The sequence below is a fragment of the Arachis hypogaea genome, chromosome 14 (assembly GCF_003086295.3).
Source record: "Arachis hypogaea cultivar Tifrunner chromosome 14, arahy.Tifrunner.gnm2.J5K5, whole genome shotgun sequence".
NCBI lineage: Eukaryota > Viridiplantae > Streptophyta > Magnoliopsida > Fabales > Fabaceae > Arachis > Arachis hypogaea.
Genome location: NC_092049.1, coordinates 142,466,861 through 142,486,215, shown reverse-complemented (window position 1 = coordinate 142,486,215; position 19,355 = coordinate 142,466,861). Strand labels below are relative to the sequence as shown.

The 19,355-nt window shown below is 32.3% G+C and overlaps 2 protein-coding genes across 5 annotated transcripts; both read left to right on the top strand.

The window, feature by feature from the left end:
* The first annotated feature begins 367 nt into the window (after nt 1–367).
* On the top strand, nt 368–6,559 carry LOC112798233 (chloroplastic group IIA intron splicing facilitator CRS1, chloroplastic). Of its 2 annotated transcripts, XR_003199954.3 has the most exons (10): nt 368–718; nt 1,543–2,620; nt 3,167–3,650; nt 4,032–4,162; nt 4,490–4,840; nt 4,921–5,077; nt 5,177–5,469; nt 5,613–5,672; nt 5,789–5,947; nt 6,112–6,559. XR_003199954.3 is itself a non-coding variant. In XM_025841464.3 (9 exons), the coding sequence occupies exons 2-9, from the start codon at nt 1,703–1,705 to the stop codon at nt 5,837–5,839; spliced, it is 2,445 nt and encodes an 814-aa protein (XP_025697249.2). In that variant the 5' UTR covers nt 368–718; nt 1,543–1,702; the 3' UTR covers nt 5,840–6,559. The 2 variants fall into 2 exon arrangements, 1 of the variants encoding a protein (XP_025697249.2); XM_025841464.3 differs by having other exon boundaries at nt 5,789–6,559.
* Nucleotides 6,560–9,987: 3,428 nt separating this feature from the next.
* On the top strand, nt 9,988–17,668 carry LOC112798231 (uncharacterized). 3 transcript variants are annotated; one of them, XM_025841463.3, is made up of 3 exons: nt 9,988–14,985; nt 15,511–15,585; nt 16,376–17,668. In XM_025841463.3, exons 1-3 carry the CDS (start codon nt 13,719–13,721, stop codon nt 17,545–17,547), a joined length of 2,514 nt encoding a protein of 837 aa, XP_025697248.1. In that variant the 5' UTR covers nt 9,988–13,718; the 3' UTR covers nt 17,548–17,668. The 3 variants fall into 3 exon arrangements, with proteins under 3 accessions (XP_025697248.1, XP_025697247.1, XP_025697245.1); XM_025841462.3 differs by having other exon boundaries at nt 13,719–14,985; nt 15,142–15,585; XM_025841460.3 differs by having other exon boundaries at nt 13,719–15,585.
* Nucleotides 17,669–19,355: the final 1,687 nt, after the last annotated feature.

The following is a 19,355-nucleotide window of genomic DNA, read 5'->3' as shown; positions in this document are numbered from 1 at the left end:
TAGTTTTAAAAAAAAATATCATAACGTCTTCTAAATGAATAGGTGAAAACTCATGTGCACTTAACTTTATGTGAAGATAATTGAAAACCGTTAAATAAAAATTTAGTCAAATCATTCAAATTATTTAATGATTTTAGCTATTAATTTCATGTGAAGTTGACTACACATGAGTTTTCACCAAACCAATAACGATAAAGTTTTGAAAATTGGTTCGAATCGATCGGTTGAAACGAGAACCGTTAGTGGTAGCATTCGACTAATGGGTAAAACCGTTTTATTCAAAAACCAGTCTCAAATTGTTAAACCGGCCGATCGAACGAACCGGAATCCGGTTGGTTTTGAAAAAAAAGAAGGAGAAACCAAAAAGTGCTGAGTCCTAACTTCCCTGACCCTCAGCTCGGTGGCCTCTCAACTCCAGAAGACCAGAACCTTGCTTCGAACGCAGCAGAGAGGAAGTTGCAACCTCCATCTCATCGCCGTTCTTCAACCTGTCCAGCCACCACCGCCATCGGCGCTGTTCCAGCGTCGTCGATTCCGTCGCGTGTTCGAGCCTCCGTTCAGCCGCCATTCCTCTGCGCTCCAGCCCTTGTCTTCCAGCCTCTGTTCACCCTCGGTTTCGTCGCGTGTTCGAGCCCTCTGTTCAGCCATCTCCGTCAAGGTTTACAGCTCCAGCTCCCTCTCCCTCCTCTGTTGATTTTCAGAACATGTGAAAGCCAAGGTAATTTCTTTTCCTTCTTCTTTCTTGTATTAATTGTTCAGTTACTGTTTTAATTTGTTGTTGTTTTAATTAGTAGGATGCTGTTCTAGTTCTTGTTTTCGTTGTTGGATTGCTGTATTAACTTGTTCTGTTAGCTTGTTTTGATTATTAACTTGTTCTTATTAACTTGTTAATTTGATAAATGGTTGTTGTGGTGCTGTTCTTGACCTTGTGAATTAGGATTGTTAGGTTGTTTTGCTGGTCTTGATATTTTGATAACTTATTAATTTCATAAAGAGAAAGTCTAATCTCACACCATTAAAAACACTATTAATGGCCAATTGATGGTTACAAAATATAAAAGTTGCTGGCCCCCTAGCACCCCTCTTTGATAAATTGATGTGGTTTGTTGTTCCTCATCTTGATCTTATTATTATTATTTTGATCTTAGTTTATGTTGTTGATCTCAATTCATTGTTTTTGTCATCGAGTTGTGTTTACTAAACTTTTTTTATTGACTAAATGATAGTATCAATCAATTTAATATATTTTTCTCGTCATTGGTTGCATTTTTTTTATCTTAGTTTATGTTTTTGTGAATTTTGATGATTGATCACAAATTTTGATGTTGTCATTTTATGTTTGGTTGTTTCTTTTGTTATTTGACTTTTAAGATTGTATTTGGATAAAATTATAATACTGTGGGTGGTTGATCAGTTGATGTAATACTTTTAATTTGAATGATATTTTAAAGTTTATATTAGATTATTATGTTTTAGTGTGTTTATTTATATTTTAATATTTTATTTATTATTTTATTATAAAACAGTTATTTGATATTTCAGTTAAAACGGTTGAACCAATAAATCAGTAAACCTGTAGCTACAGTGGTTTGATGAGCGGTTCGGTTTTCAGAACCTCGGGTTAACCAAAGAAATAAAAATCTTGAGCTCACTTCTATTACATGGCACTGTTGTGACTGAGAAAACTTGTCAACACTGAATCATGTTCTTCCTTTCACTTCATCCTCAGCTATCTCTCAACTCATCAACGCATTCATACTCTTACCCTTGCATTTCCTCTTCATTCAACAACAACAATCAGAATCAGCACCACCATCCCAATTCCATTCCAATCCCCAAAGACCCCAACAATTCTCATTCTGATGCTTCCTCCATCACCATCAAAGTGAAAGCTCCAACACCTCCATGGATGAAGGGTCCCCTTCTTCTCCAACCCCACGACATCCTTGACCTCTCTAAGCCCAAAAACAAGAGGCTCAGCAAGCGCCACATGGATAAAGAAGAAGAAGAATCTGAGCGTGTTGATAAGGCCCTCCATAGGAAAGAGGTCAGAGGGAAGAAAGTCATGAAGAGAATTGCCAGAAGCATTGAGATGCTTAGGAGAAATCGTAATTCAGCTGAGACCCAATTAAGTTCTTCTGCAAAAGAAGAAAGCTTTGGAGGGTATTTGGAGAAATTGGAGGAGAATGTTATGGTTAGGAGCAAGGAGAGAATGCCTTGGGAGAGGAATGTGTCTGTGATGGATTCTTCAGCAAAATATGAAAACTTTGATGGGTATTTTGGTAAATTGAAGGAGAATGGTGATGATGATGATGATGAGAAGGTTAGGAGGTGTAAGAGGAGAATGCCATGGGAGAAGGATGAGAAGAGTGTTTTATTTGTGAGGTTGAAGAAGGAAAAGCCTGTGACTGCTGCTGATTTAACTCTTGATAAAGTGCTTCTCAAGAGGCTTAGAAGCGAGGCTGCAAAGATGAGAATTTGGGTGAAGGTTAAGAAACTTGGTGTTACACAAGATGTTGTGGATGAAATCAAAAGGACTTGGAGGAACAATGAGCTTGCCATGCTTAAATTTGACATCCCCTTATGCAAGAATATGGATAGAGCCCGAGAAATTGTCGAGGTTGGGCTCTTGTCCTTAACTGTTGTCTTTACTTGTATATGCTTGTATAAAATGGAGTATAATTTTTGAATCTTCTGGTAGAATATTCAGTCTTCCATGTTAAATTGATTTCAATGATCATATTGCTGGATGTTAGAAACATTGTGTTAGCATGTTTTGCTTTGACATGACTGATAATGATAGCAAAGATGGGTTATCTGGGCCAAGCTCCCTGCTCTGAAGTTTTTCCTTTTCTTGGTTTGGCAGTTGTTTTAGTTTAGTAGAATTTCCAATTTTGAGAGTTGAAGATTTGAACCAGATTTTGATATGAGCAAGTTTCACTAACAAGAAATTACTGACTTCTTATATTTCAAGCGAATGTGCTATAGTATTGATATACAAAAGCAGGAAATTTCTATTATACTTGTAATAATTGTATGAATCTTCTAGTATTAATGATTCTTGTTTTGACTTTTGGATAATTAGTTCTGTTATATATTATGCATGGTTCATTTTGAGCATCGATGTTATCTGATGGCTACATTAGTGTTTGTCCTGTGTGGATAGTTGAAGACTGGTGGCTTGGTTGTCTGGAGTAGGAAGGATACTCTTGTTGTATACCGAGGATGCAATTATCAGTTGACTTCTACAAGTGCTCCAAAGGTTTATCCTCGCTATATTCGTGGACAAACTAAAAATCCTTATGAAACAAACATGGTGGAGTCAGTTAAATCCAACAATACTAATGACATGCCAAGCCGGAATGGTAACGATAATGATTCCGCATCAACTTGCATTCAAGAAGTGAATTGCAGTGGATCATTGTATGAGAGGGAGACTGATAGATTATTGGATGGCTTAGGACCTCGGTTCGTCGACTGGTGGTATCCCAAGCCACTTCCGGTAGATGCTGATCTACTTTCAGAAACGGTTCCTGGATTTAAGCCTTCATTTAGGCTATGTCCACCTTATTCAAGTGCAAAAATTACTGATTATGAGTTAACATACTTCAGGAAGCTTGCAAAACCTTTGCCAGTCCATTTTGTCCTTGGTACGCTCCTGCATGTTGCCGGTTTATGGTCAATGATTTATTTTAATGTCCATGAAAATTCTTCAACAGTGTGAGGAGCTATGTTCTGTTTTATACCTTGGATTCTTAATCAAGCCACCTCATCAATGTCAATTTAGATAGAACACCTAAATACATTAGTTCTTGATGCTATTTGAGTAATTACTCATACATGGAAAAGCAGTGTCTGTAATAAGAAGTAATTGCTTGAAGATTGATGAATCAAATCAATATATGTATATGAAAATCATAATAAGTTGTCTGTCAACTAATAATAGCTTTATTAGGCTATATTCAGAACTACTTTCAAGGTTATCCTTTTATGCATAAGGTCAATTAAATAATTGTCTGTTTAATATGAAGGAAGGAACAGAAGACTTCAAGGCTTAGCTGCTGCTATCCTGAAGTTGTGGGAGAAGAGTCTTATTGCAAAAATTGCTATCAAGTTTGGGGTTCCAAATACTGACAATGAATCGATGGCCAATGAATTGAAGGCAAGTTTGATAGACAATCTATTGTTCAATATATGCAAGTTTCAAGACAATCTATGTTGAGCTTAAGTCATTGATATTATGCATATAAGGCTTTAGTTGTTCTCTCTCCCAATATAATGGGAAGGGCTGTAATTCAATTTAGCTAAAATCATCCCTTACAGTCTTACACCATCTTTTTTTTTAAGAAAAATAATTTGATGATTAGCTTCTATATATACTTAGTATTTGATAGTGGTGGATGGGACACTGGACTATCCTTTAACATCTTGTATATTAATTGGTTTGTATTAGAAACAAATGTGTATAACTTTGATATCTGCAATGCAGCTTCTAACCGGGGGAGTTCTGTTGTTGCGTAACAAGTATTACATAATTCTCTACAGGGGAAATGATTTCCTTCCTAGCAATGTTGCATCTTTGGTAGAAAAGAGAGAATTGGAACTTAAAAGTTACCAATTTCACGAAGAAGTTGCACGAATGAGAGCAAATGAAGCCATTTCTTTTAGTGATTACGCACAACAAGAAACAAGTACAAGTGGAAGTTTAACAGAATTTGAGGAAATTCAAACGATGCTTAAGGATGTAAAGAAAGTCAAGGCAGATTTAAATATTCAACTGGAAGCAGAAATATATAGATTGGAGAGGCAATTGAAAGAGCAACAGCGCAAAGCTTTCATTGTGAGATTTCATTTTGTTGACTTTCTTTCCTTTTTCATTTATCTACTGGCACTTCTATAATTAATTTATGGATTCTGCAGCTTAACAAGAAAATAGAGAGATCGGCTGCAGAACTAGCAAAGTTAGATGCCGCATGGACTCCTGCAGAGAAGGACGCAGACATAGAAATCATGACTGATGAGGAGAGACAATGTTTCCGAAATATAGGATTGAAGATGAGTGGTTTGTTAGTGCTTGGTAAACAAAATTTCACCCCCACGGCCACACCGGTCTCATTTCACCGGAAAAGCTTCATTATTTTTTTCGTTAAGAATTTATGCTAAACAAAAAATACAGGTAGGCGTGGAATTTTTGATGGCGTATTGGAAGGCCTACACCAGCACTGGAAACACAGAGAAGTTGTGAAGGTCATCACCAAGCAGAGACTAATCAGTCGGGTCATCTACACTGCGAAAATGCTGGAAACTGAGAGTGGTGGAATCTTAGTTTCAGTTGACAAACTCAAAGAGGGCCATGCAATCATTATCTACCGTGGTAAAAACTATCGACGGCCTTCAGAAAAGGTAGCGAAAAATCTCCTAACCAAAAGAAAAGCATTGCAAAGATCTCTTGAAATGCAGAGACTTGGAGTAAGATTTCTTTCTTTAGCATCTCATTAATCTCCTAGTTTTCTTTGGGAAATTCACACCGAAATCCTTTATATATTTTTTTTCTTTCCCATTGTTTGTATTCCTTTTTTTCATTTAGAGTGGTGTGCTTTCTGTTGTTTCAGTCACTGAAATTTTTCGCTCATCAGAGACAGCAGACTATCTCCGATTTGAAGCTAAAACTGGTAAATAAGAGTAATTATTCTTGAAATTTGCATTAATGTATGGCAGTATTAACAGTTAATTTCGTCTAGGTGTCTTTTCCATTTAAGTGTCTGTACAATGACATTATTATTTATAGGGTGAACTGCAGCAGAGAAAGGAACCTGAGCAGCTTGAAACGGACAATTAATGCGTGCATATGTATGACATGCATGATCCTGCAACTACTCTAGTTGTCTGCTCAATTGATGGTATCAAAAAGTAATATAATAAGAAACCCAACATGCATCAGCCATCGGTATATTTCTCATCTATGGTTTTCTGCTCAATAGTATTGCTAAAATAGAGAGTAATATATGCCTCCTTCCTTAACACATCTTTCTTACACTCTTCCATTCTTTTTCTAAAACACACACTCCCCTCTCTTATGCAACGTCCCGTTTGTTCTGCTGTCTGGAACAGTTGAAACATCTGGGTGGTGTGCTTTGGAGGGAGAGGGAAAGGAAAAGGAAAAGGGAATGAAGCATCTGCAGAGATGAACATCGATTGCAGAGTTCAGTTTTTTCCTTTCTGCAGATTATGTTCTAAATGACTGATTAACCCTTTGTAACCGTATGTTTGAAATTTCAAGTTTCAAAAGAGCAGGATTTAAACTTTGAACTTTGAGGTGTAAATTTTATACTGCAAAGCCTTCTCTGATCCTTTCCCTTCCTTTCCCTTCCATTCCCTTCCAAAGTCATAGTTTTGATTTAAAGCATCATCAATAATACTTGACGTTGTTTTTAGTATAGTTTGCAAGGTTCTACCAAGTAACCACACCACACAATATCAAGATTTAGATCACTATGTGTATGAGAGCAAGACTTGAAAGTGTATAAAGTATATGAAAAATTTTCAAGTGTACTAAGTATATCGGTGTTTCAATAATTTTAACCGTTAATTTTAGTTATAAAAAATATATAATATATATTAATTAAAATCAACAGTTAAGATTACTGAAAGAAAAAGTATAGGTAGACAATGAAAATACTAAACAATGTGAACAATGGATATGTCAGATGTTCAATTCAATAGATATGTAGATGATTATGTTTATTATTTTTAATTGGATGGTTATTTCTTTTGAATCAATTTACTCATGCATAGTTAACAATGGCTGTTCAATTCACTAAGTGTGCAGATGGTTATCCTAATGTTAAGGTTTAAGAGATAATTTAGGGGTGGAGTGTTTTTTTATTTTATTGGGTCAATTCTAAAAACCATTGTTCACATTGTTTACAAAAGTCATTGTCTACCTAACAAAACCCTGAAAGGAAATATCGATATTTTGCGGTGTTGCTAGGTAGACAAGACCTTTGTGAACAATGAGTTTTAGAATTGGCCCAAGTGAAAAAACACTCCACCCTCCAAATTACCCCCTAAACCCTAATATATAACCATCCAATTAAAAATCAACATAATCATCTGCATATCTATTGAATTGAACATCCGACATATATTACTAGTAACTACTCAATCAAACTAGCCGCATAAGTATTAGGCTAATCATTCGCATACCTAGTGAACTGAACATCTGGCTTATTATTTATTGGTGACTACATGTGAATGAGAGGAATTGTCGTTGGTGAATGACAACGAGGCATCACAAAGCGGTTCATTCAAGTTGGACCCCATTTACGTACATGTGACGGTTATGCACGTATGAAAATGTAGCGACATAGACAACACTACCGGGCACGGTGAGGCTGCGATGGGGCCTGCACGGCCAGCAGCGGGTGGGCAGCAGGAAGGAGGATGCACGAGGCTGGTGCGGCACGATCTCACATTGCAACGGAGCGCAAACGGGACGAGGAGAGGCTAGGCGGCATTGGCGGGGTGGCGTCGGACCGGACTTGTCTCCCATTAATCACCGATGACTCAATCCTGTTATTCCTTCTTCTTGTCGAAGCAATATTGTGAAAATACCTTGTAGTCCTATCCATCTCCTCATCATGCCGAGATCTAGACATTTGTTTCCAGTGAATATCCTGCCTAACATACCACTTCTCACAGCACCTTACTAACGCGCTTCTCGTTGCCTCCGTTGTACCATCATAACGTCCATTCTTGACCATATCATCCACCTTCTTTGTCTCTTCCTTAAACTTATTTATCTTCTCAGTGATATCCTCGAAATGCTGCTTATGTCATCTACCCGGTGGTACTGACAACGCTTTCATCTTATCTAAGAACTGTCCATCTCCTAATTTCCTCCACTCTTCCTTCACCATTCTCAAAAACTCTTCATGTGTGAACCACGAGTCCAAGCTACGAAACGGTCTAGGGTCTTCAAATTATCTTCTGTCTTCCACTATCAATGGGCAGTGATCTGGTAACCCTCTTGGTCTTCCCTTCAGTCGCGTCTCCGGGTACATATCAAGCCAGCCCACACTAACCAATGTCTTGTCAATACGACTGCACGACTGTTCTCTAAACCATATATACTTGTGATCATTAAGCGTCAAATCAACTAACTCCAAATCATCCATCCATCTTCTGAAGTCATTGACAGACGTTGGCAAACTATTCGCTTATTTCCTTTCTTCCAAATGCAAAATTTCATTGAAATTTCTCAAAAAACAGAACAGTACCTGACACAACCCTACAAGATAACTCAACTCTTTCCATATAGAAATCTTCTCAACCCTCACATGTAGTCTGTATACCAAACAAATAGTACAATGAAAATTATCCTTAGCTATCACCCCTTCTACACACAACCACATATCCTCTTTATAACAATTAATCAATTTAAAAATTAATTCATCCTATATTAACAACAACTCCTATATTACATCGAACTTAGACACCACCTCCTTTTTTGTTTCTATCAAACTTAACATGTCCAACTTAAATTTATTTTTTAAATTTTTTATCATACAAAATTTTTCAACTTCTCCTAATTCCCTAACATTCCAAAAGTTTAAAATCATTTAACAAATTTATTACACACTTAAAATATTTTTTCCACCTCTTTTTCCTTAAAAACTAAAAATTCACAAACGTAATCTAGAATGTGTTACGCGTGACTTGCCTTAATTTTAACCATTAAACAACACTAATCTTTTTTCTCTAATTAAATTTGTTTTACAAATAATAATGGCAATTCAGTATGAGTCCCTTTCGTAGTCAACAAGGTTGTGTGTAAACACAATTAGATTATGACAAAAAAAAAAGGTAATTTCCTGGTCAAGATGAATCATATCATGTTTTGTGCGTTTCCTTTCTCTTTTTGACGAATAACTAATGGGACAAACAAGAACAGTGAAACGCCAAAAAATTTCCAACTTCTCTTTTATTATACCCCTTTTCCACTCTGTGCCAATTTTTTTGTATGAAAAAAAATTAGTTAAACAACATAAATATTTATATAAAAATATGTTGATATACATATTTTTATAAAAATTTGTGTGATAAACAAAGAGTAAAAATGTTCGCTTAAGTTATTATATTATTTTTTTAAATCAAATCAATTTTTTTATATCATTAATTCTAAACACTATAATTCATTTCCAATTCAATTAATTTCAAATCAAACAAAATCAATTACAAAAATAGTTTTTTTCCAAACACATCTTATACTTTTCCTCAAAAATAGTTTTTTCTATCCTTCAATTTTTTCATGATGATGACTACTTTTTTTGTTATGAAGAAATAATTTTTAATGATATTGATATTTGTTAAGAAAAAAAGTACCAAACTAGGTTGAATATTTAAATTCCTATATACACCTATTTATTATGTTTTATCTATACTCTATATATAAGTCAAAATAAACTCTACAACACGTTCAAGTCTTGATTATTATCCTTTTCTTTGAAATTTCATTGAGTCCATTAGGCCACGCATTTTTCGTGTCTTGTATTATCCCTTCAATCAGGGACGGAACTAAGTAGTATAATGAGGGGGCATTTGTCCCCACTCTTATTTTAATTTTTTTTTTAAAATATACATATATAATTTATAATATGCTTCTATTTAAATTTTAAATGACTCAATTACAAATAAACTTAGTCTAATTATTTAAAATTTTAAACTCACTTTATTTTTTTATTATTTTAACTATTAATTAACCTAATTAAATTTAATCTTTTTTTATTTTTAAATTCCAACCGTCATCATTCTTTTATTCTCTTAAATTATTTTCTTAGTTTCAACCTTCTTTTTTCATTCCTTTTTTAGTGGTTATCTTTTCTTCATTAAAAGATAAATTTTAAATTCTCTATTTTTTTTATATAACTCTCTGTGACTCTATGTATTTTTTTATTTCATTGTTTATTTTTTTGATATTTTCATTTACAAATTTTAATAAAAACAATTATAGTTTAAGTATTAATCAAATTTTTCATTCTCTTCATAAATTTATATATTTTATTTTATTCTCAATTTAGTGATTCTTATTATTTATTTGTTTATCTTTCGTTCTATTTTATTATATAATTATGTTGCATATAAATTTCTAAAGTTAATTGATCAATTTACTAATTTAGAATATATATTTTTTATTTATAGAAATAATAATAAAAAATATTTAAAAAAAATCTTTCGTTTTATTTTATTATATGTAATTTTTATTTTTATTTTGTATTCAAATAATTAATGTACACTTTTATTTTTAAAATTTGGATTAATATATTTTTTTATAGTAATGTATATTATTTTTGCCCTCTAACATAAATTTTGAGTCTGTCACTGCCTTCAATCTTGCTTAAATATCTTATTATTTTACAAAATTAAATAGTTAGTATTTAGTTTAAAAATATAAAATTAATAAATTTTAAATCGACAAAAAATTGTAGACGCTATAGAATTAGTCATATAATAAATTCATTTCAAATTTCAGCAATGCAGAGAGTTATATTGACTTATTACTCTATGAATTCACATCAATTTCTTATTTATCTTATTCATGCTCTTTATTGTTTGGACATTGATGTTATAAAAGTAAGCTAAGACAATGAAAAGAGCAACCAGCATCAGCGATCCGAACATTTTGCACCTAAGCTTTTTTTTTTTTATCTGTTCACCATCAATATAACTGGTTTCTCCTTAGCTTTACCATCAATGGAAGATACACAACACATGCAATTGACTATTTCCCTGCACAAACAAGTTTCCCTCCATCTTTTATACTTATAGCGATAACGTATGTATTTTTGTGCTGCACATTTATTTCTCTTATGTTCCACCACAAACGTAACTTTCATAGGAAAAAAACATTTTTCAATTAAAAAAAAACAAACATGATAAATACAATGTGGCCTCAAAATGATAATGCATATGGGTGTTCATGGATCCGATCATATCCGTATTCGATCCGCGTTAAATATCCGTATCCGATCCGCATATTGATTGGATCGGATAGGATCCGATCCGCACCCTTTAAGAATCGGATCGTGGATATCTGCTTTATATCTGTGTATCCGATCCGCAGATCCGCACAATAATAATTAAAAAATAAAATAAATATATATATGTTTGGTATTATATTTATTTGTTTGTATGTTTTAGTTAGTAATTATTATTTATATATTGTATTATTTTATTTTTATTATTTAGGAAAAGTTTGATTAAAAATATTTTAGAAATAAATAAGTTTAAAAGTGTGAAAGAAATATTTTTAGTAAATTTTTTATATAGAAATATGATTAAAAAGAAAATGTTCAATTATGTGGGATATATCCGATCCTAACATTTGCGAATCAGATTTGACACTAAAAAATGCATATATGATATCCGATTCGATAGAAATTATGCGGATCGAATTAAATTTTCGGTTATTTTCGATCCAATCTGCGTACACCCCTAATAATGCATACTTTTGAGGTGACTTTAGTAGGAGAAATAAAATAAAATACAGGTCAATTGTGGCGAACAATGTGGCCTCAAAGACTTAGAATTTTGGCATTCGAAAATGATTCAGGTGGACCCCAGAAACAAATTTGCTTTAAGAAAAATTCATTATTATTGTTACTTAAATACATTTACATAAAAAACATTTATAATTTTTTAGATAATATTTAAATAATATTATAAATAAAAAATTAGTTATGATTAAGTTTTATATAATGTTTAAATAAAGAATTACTTACTGACAGAGAAAAGTTCTTCTCTTGCAAGCTATTTAGCAAAAGAAAAATGGTATTATGACAAAATGAAGTAGTGTATAGATATTAAATATAAAGATGATAATGTGAATGAGTGCAAAATGAATGAGATTTAACAATGCTATTGATAATAATAGTATTAGTATCTATTTTTAATATATAAAAGTAGAAACATAAGTTTATTTATATTATTTTTTAAACTTATTTGATAAAATTTTAGAATTAACTACTCAATTTTTGTCAAATTATCTATTATTTTTAAATCAGCAAAAAAAAAGTACAAAAAATAATACAATAATTATCAATGACAATAATTAGAAATTAATAGTGTCTAACTAAATTTGTAACTTACAAAGATATTAAATTTATATTCCTATATTTATTATATCTTACCGTTATAAATACAAGAAATTTATAACTCCAATAATTATTTTATTAATTTTTATAAATAACTCATTCAATGTAATAAACATCCATATTACAAATGTCATAATAATATTATTAATCATAATAAATTTTACGTTACAAATATTTAAATTCCATACTATTTTAACTACTTATATAAATCTCTTATCACTATTCCTTCAAATTACATCAAATTTAGCACAAAAAATTTATTTCGAACTACACAACATCTCAAACTTACTCAATGGAGATAATTATGTTGAATATGAAAAGTGTACGAAAAAAGCATATGAAAAAGGAGATAACTACATTTGTAGCACATGTAATCAAACACCGCACAATATCCAACAATAAGGTAACTCTATATACTTTTCATAATCCCATCTATCATATTATTAGTTACTAACCCAATACTTATTTTAGGTTCAAAATTCAATTAAAGGTTTCAGATCAAAGTAGTACAACAACTTTTGTACTATTTGATGCGAAGCAAAAAAATTGTTGGGTACAACTGCTTCAAATCTATGGCACTCCAAAAAAGTAATGACATGGAAAAATTTGTGCAACCTCACTTATATTTGAAGTTAATGTAAATGATTTTAATCTTAAAGAAAGTTCTCAACAATACACTGTTACCAAGATATTTGTTCCAACCAAAAACACTAAATTTCAACACCCATTTGTTACCAAGACATTTGTTCCAACCAAAAACACTAAATTTCAACACCCATTACAACAAATAAAACAGGTAATACAAAAAAAAATCACTTATTTTAGACATTATTTTTATTTTTAATTTAAATTATTCATTGATTATAGGAACCAATTTCGCCAACACTAATATCGTCGGACGAAGATCACATACCCATCAAGAGATTAAGGAGAAAGAAAATTATACAAATTCAAGACACATCTTCAGAAAAAGAACATACTTGCAAAGATGGAACAAACAACACAATAAAAAATGCATATAATTCAATAATTCATAAAGAACATGTCTTCACAAGAACTTACACAGAAAGAAGAAAGTAACAACTCTAATAACAACCAATAAAAAAAAAGGAGGACGAGCGCTACATAAGAAGACTAAGTTCATCAACTAAAATAAATGCAAAAATCAAACCACCAAATAAAAATATCACTTTGTACATACAACTCTAATATTCAAATCTTTTATACTACAAATTATTTTAACTAAAATATCTTTTAAATTTAACTTTTGTTTACACATTTAATTTAATTCTACAAAACATAACAATTTTTAATATTTATTATATACTATCATTAATTTACCGTCTCGCGGGAGTCTCGTTCTAGTATAAGTTAAATCAAAATTTTTTTTTGTTGGCAAATAGAATTTGTATTAGTTGAAGTTTGGAGTTGTTTCATTCATTATTATATGTTTTGGTGGTGGATGTGTATGATTGAGCATCGAGGTAGTGAAAGTTAAAACAATTGTTTGTTCTTTGTTGATCATTTTATAGGCGTGTGTGTTGTGGATTATTATTGAAGCCATAGATGGCATACCTGAAATCAAGATCCAAAAATGACATTATTAGTTTGTGCATGCTTCTGCTTTGCTTGGGTTGTGTTGAGTCCAACGATGGTGAAGGTGCATACATGTTGAAGCTTATGAATGCACTCAAACCCCCTGGCTGGTCCAACAAGAAGCCAGTTTGCCAGTGGACTGGGGTGTATTGCGACTATCAAAGTGGAAGGATTGAAGAGATCGATCTCAGTTCAAAGTCGCTGACGGGAACAGTTCCTGCAGGCCTCAACGACTCCCTCTCCCAACTCACAGAACTCGATCTCTCCCAGAATAATCTGAGTGGTCCTGTTCCCTCTCTCGCCAACCTCTCCTTCCTCCAATACGTATACCTCGGCTACAACAACTTCACCTCCATTCCTCATGGTTGCTTCCATGGTCTTACTAGTTTGCAGATCTTGAGATTGAGAAACAATATCAACCTCCCACCATGGAACTTTCCTACCGATTTGACTGCTCACTCCTCCCAACTCCGTTCCCTCTACCTCTCTTCTACGAATCTCATGGCCTCCTTACCAAACATATCCCATTCCTTCCCAACTCTGCGATATCTTGATCTCTCTAACAACAACCTCTCCTCCATCCCTGAGGGTTGCTTCCACAATCTAACCAGTTTCCGTGGCCTCTCTTTGGCCAACAATACCAACCTCCTACCATGGACCTTCCCCCTCTACTTGACTCGTTCCTCATTGCAACTCTCCTACCTCTTACTCGAGGCTACGAATCTTATGGGATCCCTACCGAACTTGTCTCATTTCTTCCCCAACTTGATTACTGTTTCTCTATCCAACAACCACCTTACCTCCATCCCCCAAGGTTGCTTTCAGGGTCTACCCTATTTGAGGCAGCTGAAGTTGGGAAACAACACCAACCTCGCACCATGGACCTTCCCAAACTTGACTCAGTCCACAGGACTGGAAGAGCTCAATCTTGTTGCTACAAATGTCATGGGCCCTCTACCAGAAATATTTGACTCCTTGACAAGTTTGGAGACTGTTGTTCTCTCCAACAACAGCCTCACTGGTGTCTTGCCGGAGTCTTTTGGAAGGTCCAAGATTGCCACCTTGCATCTCAACAACCAGAAGGATGAGGGGTTGTCAGGTCCAATTGATGTCCTCTCAAACATGCTCGACTTATCTCAAGTGTGGCTTCAGGGGAACTCGTTTACAGGACCTATTCCTGACATGTCTCGTTGCACTGCTTTACAAGATTTACAACTTGCCCACAATCAATTAACAGGTGTGGTCCCAGATTCTCTCATCGTTCTTCCAAAGTTAGAAGATTTTTATTTGGACTATAACTTTTTGCAAGGTCCTCTACCAAATATTATTACCTTCAGTCTTTTTGAAACGTCGAATCTAGGTGTTAACACCACAAATGGTTTCTGTCACAAAGATCCAGGACCTTGTGATCACAAAGTGACCATTTTGCTTGAAATTGCTGCGAAATTCAAGTATCCAATTCTGTTGGCACGTTCATGGAGAGGAAATAATGCCTGTAAAAACTGGAGTTTCATTACATGTGATGACAAAAATAAGATTAGAATGGTCAATTTATCAAATCTAAAATTGACGGGCACAATCTCACCTGTATTTGCCAATTTAACTAATTTGCGGGAATTGTATTTGGATGGGAATAATTTGACGGGTGAAATACCTGAAGGATTGACAACATTGCATGAACTTGAGGTTGTGAATGTCTCTAACAATCACCTTGCTGGAAATATTCCCAAATTCTCACCAAAGGTCAACTTTATTGCCACAGGCAATGATTTTCTTGTGCTTCCTTCTAATGGTTCCGACCATACACCAAGGCCAATCCCAACTGCTTTGATTACAGGTACTTCCACCGACCTTCACATGTACCATATAAGAATCTTTTGAGAAAAGCTTTAGTTTCAAATTATTGTTTTTAGTTTTTTAATTTAATAAAAAATCAATACTACAAATTATCTTTTAGAAATTTGCAAATAAAATTATATTTAACGGTTACTAGTTGCGTTTTTCTATGGTTTTTAACTTTGGTATTATTGTCATGTGTCTAACTTGATGTGAGAACTCAATTACAGTCAACTAATTGAGATTCATTAAATGAAAATTTAGTCAAATCAATTAAATTATTTAACGATTTTTAATTATTAACTTTACATGAAATTGACTTGATGTGAGAACTCAAGTACAATCACTTAAGTTTCTATCCTAACTTGATATTGTGGTATTTTGTTCTCAAATTTCATGTTAGTATTCTGTCCATCTTCAAAATTTTATTTAGTAAACAATAAAGAAAGATGGTCTCGTTAGTTACCGAGATAATAAACATAAAAGTACTTGAATATTTCAAAAATTTAAAATAATAAATCCGAAATTTATATGGATTGATATTGGCTAATTGTTAGTATTTTTTAGATTTATCCAAAAAAGAAAGAGATAAAACAAGACTTAGCTTGTCGTTTATTTTTATGTCTATACTACTTCCTTCTACTTAATAATAATAATAATAATAATAATAATAATAATAATAATAATTCCTTCCTTCCTTCCTTCAAGTTATTCATACTTATTGTGGCTATTCTTCTAAAGATCCAAGTTAGTGTATGTAATTGTTCTCCATTTTTTGCATATGTATACAGTTATATCGATAGCTAGTGCTGGAGTTATTATGATCCTTGTTCTGGTTATTTACAACCGCAAGAGGTGTCTTAATTTAATCTATGGGATTATCTTCAAGACAACATACAATGATCACCACATTGAGGATTTTATAAAAGGTTATGAATTTTTGGCACCAAAGCGATTTAGTTATTCCGAAGTGAAAAGAATGACAAATTTATTTCGTGATAAACTAGGACAAGGTGGATATGGCACCGTATACAAAGCACGTTTAACTAATGGTCGTCAAGTTGCAGTGAAGATATTAACTGAGTCTAAGGGAAATGGAGAAGAATTCATAAATGAAGTTGCTAGTATTAGTAGGACATCTCATGTGAATATTGTCTCACTCTTAGGATTTTGTTATGATCAAGGCAAAAGAGCACTTATTTATGAATTCATGTCTAATGGTTCTCTAGATAGATACATCTACAAAGCAGAATCTTCTAAGGCTTTTTGTAGTTTGGATTGGAGTATTTTGCATAACATTGCAATTGGTATTGCTCAAGGGTTAGAATACTTGCATCAAGGATGCACAACAAAAATTTTGCATCTTGATATAAAACCTGAAAATATTCTTCTAGATGAACATTTCTGTCTAAAAATCTCAGATTTTGGACTAGCTCGAATCTGTCAAAAGAAAGAGAGTAATGTATCTATTTTAGGCACAAGAGGAACTCCAGGTTACATTGCACCAGAAATCTTTAGTCGAGCATATGGTAGAATTTCTGATAAATCTGATGTATATAGTTATGGTATGTTGATTCTTGAGATGTTCGGAAAAAGAAACAACTTCAACAATAAAGAATCACATCGCAGTGAAATGTATTTTCCTGACTGGATATATGAGGATCTTGACCAAGGTAATATTTTTGGTAGACATTCCGATATCTCAGATGAAGATAATGATATGATAAAGAAGATTATATTAGTAAGTTTGTGGTGTATTCAACCAAATCCATCACATAGGCCATCAATGAATAAAGTTGTAGAAATGTTACATGGAGAACTTGAGTCTGTGCCATTTCCTCCAAAGCCTGTGATGTATTCTCCTGAAAGGTCTCTGTTAAAAACTTTAGATATATCTTCCGGTAGTAAACTTGAGACAATTTCAATAACTACAGAGGAGAGTAGTTTCACACGAGATCAATAAGAATGTCTCATGTTAATATGATTGTAAAATATCTTATACTTTTTGTATTTGAATGCAGCTAAACATTTTTTAATGTTATTCTCATATAGACCTAAAATATATATGTTGATGATTTATATTATGGTGATTCTGAGTGATTAAAACTAGATCCATGCATCATGAGATAAAACATTATTAGTTGTTGCTTCTGAAGTGTCTAAATATCGCACATATGAAATCATATCCTATTGAACAAGCAATTAATTAAAAACAGCTACATGCCTCTGTCCTATTAAATCAAAGTTCTTTGTTGATTAAACTTTGCTATTATCAAGCAAACAAGAAAGATCAGAAGGATTGTATTAAGATAAGAAATGTTATATACAAAATTTAGATCAAGAAAACATATATACCTAGCTACCTCTTAAAAGATACTTAAAGTAAATGATACATTATTTATTGTAGTACATTTGATCGATTTGCCCCAGTAAAATAGTCAAGTATCCAAGTTGTTAAAATATAAAAATAATGTTATATATTTTTAAATTATTACAAATAAATTATACATACAACAGAAGTTTATTAATAATAATCCAATCGCAGAAATTTTTAGTTCACGCTAATATTTGAATTTGTTCAGAATCAAGTACTTAATAAATAATGTGTGTGCGTGTCTTTTTTAAAATAATATGTATCTTATTTTCTATAATATGTTAATTTCAATTGGTTGATATTTTAATCTAATTACTAATTATATTAATAATTTAAATTATTTAAATTTAACTAAAATTAATATTTTAACCATAATAAAAATAATTTATATTTAACTTATTATTTTTAGAAGAAATCATTGTATAATTTTTAAAATATTAATAAACAAATTCCCTTCCCAAATATTCTTTACTAAGGAAGTTGTCGGAATAATTACAATGGAAGAAGTTATTGAAGAATTATTCAGGTTTACTAACTTAAACAATATTAATTCTAATTAGCAATTAATTAGGCCCTATAGTTAGGACAAAGCATAGGAAACCTGAACCAGTATAAAGAGTAATTAGGTACAGTTTGAAGAGTTTCTGGAAGTTTGATTTGATCAGAAAAAATGGCCAAATAAAAAAAAAAGGAATGATCCTTCTTAAGCAAAAGAAATAATTCATCATTCATATATATAAAAAAATGTTATTATATTTATATTATTGGGTGCGATATCATATTTAAAAGTACATCTTCTTTTAGTTTGATGATCTCGTAATAACAAGGTGTAGACTCTAATTTTGGCTTTATTATTATCTAATTTTGGCGACGATGAAGGATTCAGATCTAACAATGATGTTAACATAAAGTGAAAGCCATGAAAGAAAAAAGGCGTTATGAACATAAATCAATAAAGGCAAGAACATATAAGAGTTGTTTTTCTTTGTTTCGTTCGACGAAGAAGAAGATTTGGGTAAGAAGGGTTTAGTTCTTAATATTCTAAAAAAATTATATAATGAGTCATTTAAACAATAAGTTAATTACAAATTATTTTTATTATGGTTAAAATATTAATTTTGGTAAAATTTAAACAACTCAATTTATTAGTATAGTTACTAATTAGATTAATTAAAATATCAATTAATCAGAAATTGACACATTATAGAAGATAAATCTGATGTATATAATTATGGTATGTTAATTCTTGAGATATTTGAGTAAAAAAAGAACTTCAACCATAAAAAATCGCATCGAAGTGAAATGTATTTTTTTTATTGGATATATAAAGATCTTAACTGAGGTAATATTTTGATAAACACTCAAATATTTCAGAAAATAAAATAAAATGATATGAT

What these genes read in the sequence shown, in the direction of transcription:
- LOC112798233 (XM_025841464.3), top strand. Translation starts at nt 1,703, where the DNA reads ATGTTCTTCCTTTCACTTCATCCTCAGCTATCTCTCAACTCATCAACG. An exon ending in CGATGGCCAATGAATTGAAG is followed by an intron (nt 4,163 to 4,489) that starts GCAAGTTTGATA and finishes TCTGCAATGCAG; the next exon opens with CTTCTAACCGGGGGAGTTCT. An exon ending in TTGAAATGCAGAGACTTGGA is followed by an intron (nt 5,470 to 5,612) that starts GTAAGATTTCTT and finishes CTGTTGTTTCAG; the next exon opens with TCACTGAAATTTTTCGCTCA.
- LOC112798231 (XM_025841460.3), top strand. Translation starts at nt 13,719, where the DNA reads ATGGCATACCTGAAATCAAGATCCAAAAATGACATTATTAGTTTGTGC. An exon ending in CCCAACTGCTTTGATTACAG is followed by an intron (nt 15,586 to 16,375) that starts GTACTTCCACCG and finishes ATATGTATACAG; the next exon opens with TTATATCGATAGCTAGTGCT.